This window comes from Nicotiana sylvestris, chromosome 11 (genome assembly GCF_000393655.2).
Source record: "Nicotiana sylvestris chromosome 11, ASM39365v2, whole genome shotgun sequence".
Lineage (NCBI taxonomy): Eukaryota > Viridiplantae > Streptophyta > Magnoliopsida > Solanales > Solanaceae > Nicotiana > Nicotiana sylvestris.
Window position 1 is genome coordinate 39,189,030 of NC_091067.1, and position 5,332 is coordinate 39,194,361.

The following is a 5,332-nucleotide window of genomic DNA, read 5'->3' on the forward strand; positions in this document are numbered from 1 at the left end:
ATGAAGCTGAAAAAAATCTTCTAGACCAAATAGAGGAGCTAAAACAAGAATACCAATCATTAGATCATATTTTTCTTGAGGATGTCCATGTTAAGAAGAGTGCTCTAGAGTCATGTGAGGGAGTAGATAACATTACTTTAGAAGAATTGAGTGTTTGTATAAATGGGGATGTAAATAGTAGTAAAATTCATGAGTTATGGCGCATTAGACCTCATTCCAATCATTTTTCCACATTGTGTTTAGATAGTAAGATAGTAATCGAGCCACCTGACCCTATGGGGAAGTCAAAGAGTGAGGATGAAAGTGTCTATATTCTTGAATTTATTGTGCCAAAAAGCAAAAATTACATTCCTCATCCAAAGGCCGAGAAGTGTCGAGTGAAAAATTTATTACTTGGTCTGGTTATCTTTGTAGCCCCACCAAAGAAGCATAGCGACAGACTTGATGCCTTTTTAGGGGTACAATTCATAAGTTCAAGGTGTAAGCAAAAAGTGGGTCACATTGTATATTGTCTATGTAGCATTTGTATATACGTCTGTGCAGTATCTTTTGTATAATAATTTTGAATTTTGTAAAATAGACTAATTTCTTTTTATGTTTATTGTTTATATTTTCCGCTTAGTTTGTAATTTTTATTTTTATGTACAATTGTAGTAAGTATCTCTAATATTAGGTAGACCGATAAATATTATATGATTCTAATTGAAGAACAGGGTAGTCTGAATCCCCGTTATACATACTAAGTGTCAACATGATATTAACATAAGTGTGGGGTAGTTACTCCACCTGCTCTTAAAATGATTTTTTTTAGCTAATATATCATGTTGTGCAGATAAAATGTCTAGGCGCCCAAGCAAAAGATCAAACATTGGATTACCTGAGGTTGCATCTAGTAGCCGACAAGGATGGGGATGGGGACAATGTTCCCACAGAAGACGAGGAATATGTGCGCACATTTGAAGTAGAAGATGCTTAGGCCAATGGCCTTAGGGAGTATTTTTTCTGATCTATTTTGTTTTTATTTTGCATGAGGGACAATGCAAGTTTTTAAGTGTGGGGTGGTTTGCCCCTGTTATAATGTATTTACTTTGTCAAATTGCTCTTTGTTTGATTGAGTTTAATTATTATTTTTTTATTTTATTTAGTGTGTTAAAGTTGCTTTTAGTTTATTTTGTTAAATTACAGTATTGATAGATAGTAGTCCTAATTTCGAAATATTGCTACTAGATTTTCTTGATTTAGTCGGAAAAAAAACGAAAACAAAATCAGAATTAATTCGAAAAAAATAATAATATATTTTTGTTTATTTTATTTTTCAGTTTAATGTACGCTAGTTTTGGTTTAATTTAAATAATCCCCCTTGGTTTTTTCTTTAAGCCACGGTTCTTTTCCAAGGGTTTATTTTGAACCGGGCATATGTAGTTTTTAATTTCTGTTTTCATTTTTTTGATTTGTATATTAAATAAAGGGATGCAAGCTATAGAAGAGAACTCATAGCGTTGACACACTTGAACACATTAGACCATAGAGTGTAACGCTTAGTCCTAATTGTTGAATCTCACTGAAAGTGCCTTAATTTGTATGTTTGTATTGAATTGAATGCTCGTAATGGAGTGTCTTGATGAGATGATCTGGAATGAGTCATATGCCATGTGTGGTGAGTATTTGTGTAGTCCATGTATTGTACTTGTGTCTAGAACTTGTCCAGTATGTGAGTTGAAGCGAAATTTGAGGTGATGCTCGGTTTGAAAAATGATGTTAGGCTTTCTTTGACCTTTTTGAGCTTAATTGCTTATTACAAATAAAATTTGTCCCTAGTTAACCCTTTTGAGCCTTCGAACTTTTTGTTTGACACCCGCATTACAAGCCTATACCCTTTTGTTCTTAATTGATAGTGTTTTGATCCTTTTACCTCTTAAAGCACTTTAATTGTGAGAAGAGCGCTAAAAGAAGTAAGAAGGAAATAAGTGCGTGGTGACTTTTGAGTGGAACCAATAAAAGGATGAAAGGTGCACTTATGTTGTAAACGAATACACCACCAGCAGAAATTGAGTGACAAGAAAAAAAAAGAGATAATTACATTGTGTTTTGCTCTAGCTAGTGGAAATGAATTAATAGAGTGCTTAAAGAAGAAGGGCGTATTTGTGGGATGATATTGTGTATAAATGAGAAGTGGGTTGAAGAATTTATGCTGAAAATTGCTCGTGTGATGTGTTAAAGTGCTTAGGGGTTGAGTCACTAGCCTAAATTAGTAGAGATTTATATTACGGGCAAGCTTATGGTACCCATTGCATGCATGTGACTTCTATTGTGAGAGTGAGTGCTTTAATTGATTATTATAAGTATATGACTTGAATGTGCGGAGTAATTACCAAATATTTCTTGTTGGCATGATGGTGAGGGCATCTGACTTGTGACAGAAAAGCAAATCTTGACTTCTGTGAAGCGTAAGTTGAAGAAGTTTGAATATTGCATAGCACTTGAGAGTTGACTTTGAGGCTAGGATTGTTCACTGCTAGGCGTAATATATGTACAATGTTCTAGGTGTAATGCGTGAGGGGAAATGGTTGAGTGAAGAATTCTCTAAAAAGAATATAGTGGATTGCTCGAGGACTAGCAATAAGCTAAGTGTGGGGTGTTGATAATAGGCTAAATTGTTTAATATAGCCTATGTTTTAGTTCAACTTAAGGATGGTTTACTATTGTAAATGTTCAAATAATGCAAAAATTGGCTCTAATCATGACTTTAATGTCTCACAGGAGTTCAATAAACAAATGAGGATTTATGATGGTAATCAAGTGAAAAATGGAGTCAAATGACGAAAAGTTGAGCAGCAACATCTTAACAAGAGAAAACCCCACTAGCGCGGGTCATGCGCTGGTCATGCGCTCCCGCGCTAGTTCAGTGATTTGGACAGAAAGAAATTCGATATGCGCGGGATGTGCGCTGGTCATGAGCTCCCGCGCTAGTCCAGTCCGAAAAATGAATTATTTTGGGGCAAAATGGGAATCTGAGAGGATCACTCAACTTACATAAAGTAAAGCTCCATTATTGAGAAGAAGATCAAATTTTGAGGGAGAAAAAGCCATAGAAGAAGGAGGAGTTTCATCTTGGAGCTAAGAAAGGAGAAGAACAACAACATCTTGGAGCAAGGATTCAAAGAGTTCTTCTAAACTTTCTTCTATTTGCTTGTTAATATTATGTTTAAAACTTTTATTGTTGATTTTTGTATGATTATGAGTAGCTAAAATTTCTAGTATTCTGGGGTCATGGGTGTTAGATGATCTTGTTATTTGAAGCTTAGATTGAAGATCTTGAATCTATCGTTATGGGTTGTTTATTTGATTCTGCTTTTAATTATTTTACTGCGTAGCTAATAGTGAAATATTATTTACGAATCTTGAATTAAACTTGACAAAGAAAATTCTTGGATGCATATAGAATCAAATAGAACAAGTTTTGAATCTCGGGCATCTAGAGACATAAATCACCATGGCTTGGAATTTTCATTTTCAGAAAAGAAAGCTATTAATACGAAATTACTAATGGCTTTTTGAAAAAAATATTTAAAAGGCAATAAGAAATGATTGCTCTCTCTCAGTGTGTCAATGGCAGGGGCGAGAGGCAGGGGTGATGGCCAAGGAAGAGGACGAGGCCGACCACGGAAGATACCGATTGATAATTTCGAAATTACAGCTGGAAACAATGAAGATTCAAAGGAAGATGAGATTAGAACAGCGCATGCAAACAAAGGATCTACAGCTAAGTCACAAGTAGAAGCTTCAGCTAGTAACCACGAGTCCCCATCGAGTCCAGATGCAGCTTTGAAAGACCGAAATCTAGGTGGGAAAGCAACTAAAGTGATTGAGATCAACATTCAACCGCAAGCCAATGGAACAGTAACACTAGCTGAAGAGAACAAGGAAGGGCCAAGGGTGGAGGAGAAATCAGCATGGACGAGCTTATTTGCGAAGAATAGAGCAGCAGAAAATGGTATGAAACTAACGTATATTCCACCACAAGTGGTGGATGGACAAGTTATTGTTAAATTAGATAAGGAATAGGTTGATAGAGAAACTAAAAAATGGAAAGGGGCTCTAATTGCGTATGTATTGGGAGAGTTACCATGATACAATGTAATGAAAAGGTTTATAGAAGTTAATTGGAACACAATTCCAGATCCAGATCTATATATGCATGAGGATGGGTATTACATTATCAAGTTTAAGACGATGGAGGATATGCAGGAAATTCTGTTAGCTGGTCCATACACAATCAATAATAGGCCTATTATTCTTAAACAATGGACAACTGATTTCGATTTTAAGAAGGAATTCCCCACTGAAATTCCTTTATGGATTAGATTTCCAAAACTTCCACTGAATTGCTGGGGAGTGAACTCACTAAATAGAATAGCAAGTTCAATTAACACGCCTACGTATGCTGATGAGTGTACTGCTAAACAATTGAGAGTATACTATGCCAGGATGCTAATAGAGGTGGATGTGACAAAACCTCTGAAGGATGAAGTAATTGTTGAAGATTCAAATGGAAAGACCTTAATGCAGCCAATTAACTATGATTGGAAACCTAAATTCTGTGAAACATGTCAGGTCATTGGGCATAACTGCGAGCAAGAAGGGAGAGGACAGAAGTAATATAGTAAAACTATGAATGAAAAGAGAAAGCCTAAGAAGATAACACAGCAATGGGTGACTAAAGAGAAAGATAAGACACAACAAGCAGAAGAAGAAGCTATGCCAGAACAAGATCTAAGCAAGCAACAACAGGAGACTGCAAGGGTAATGGAAGCAGGGCAAAGTTCAGGGGTGATCAAGGTGAATATGCCAGTATTGCAAGAAGATCAAACACCTAAGGTTATGAACAAAAGTCAAGAGTTGGAGAGGACAAGCCCATAGTTTAATGATATCAATTTTCCAGTGCTTGGTCAGTTCCACTGAGGAATGGGTTTCAAATACTAAGTAGAGAGAGGAATGGTGCTCACACTGTACCTCCTGATATAGGAGGTAAGGCAAAGAGATCATTATGAATTGGTTAGTATGGAATATAAGGGGATTGAATAAGAGATATAAGCAGAAATAATTGAAGAAAATCCTGAAACAAAAAAAATAGGAATAGCTGTTACTGTTGAAACAAGGGTCAAGGAAAATAAAGCTGGAATAATTACTAGAAATATAGCCATGGGATGGAATAGTTTGCATAACTATTCATCTTCTAGAAATGGGAGGATATGGGTATTATGGGACACAAATAACTATTAGGTAGTTAAGATGACGGAGACTGCTCAGATGATGCACTGTGAAATTACAG

General features: G+C 35.9%; 1 protein-coding gene across 1 annotated transcript; it reads left to right on the forward strand.

The window, feature by feature from the left end:
• The first annotated feature begins 4,140 nt into the window (after positions 1-4,140).
• Positions 4,141-4,659, forward strand: LOC138880949 (uncharacterized). Its single transcript, XM_070161136.1, has one exon. It carries the CDS (start codon positions 4,141-4,143, stop codon positions 4,657-4,659), a length of 519 nt encoding a protein of 172 aa, XP_070017237.1.
• Positions 4,660-5,332: the final 673 nt, after the last annotated feature.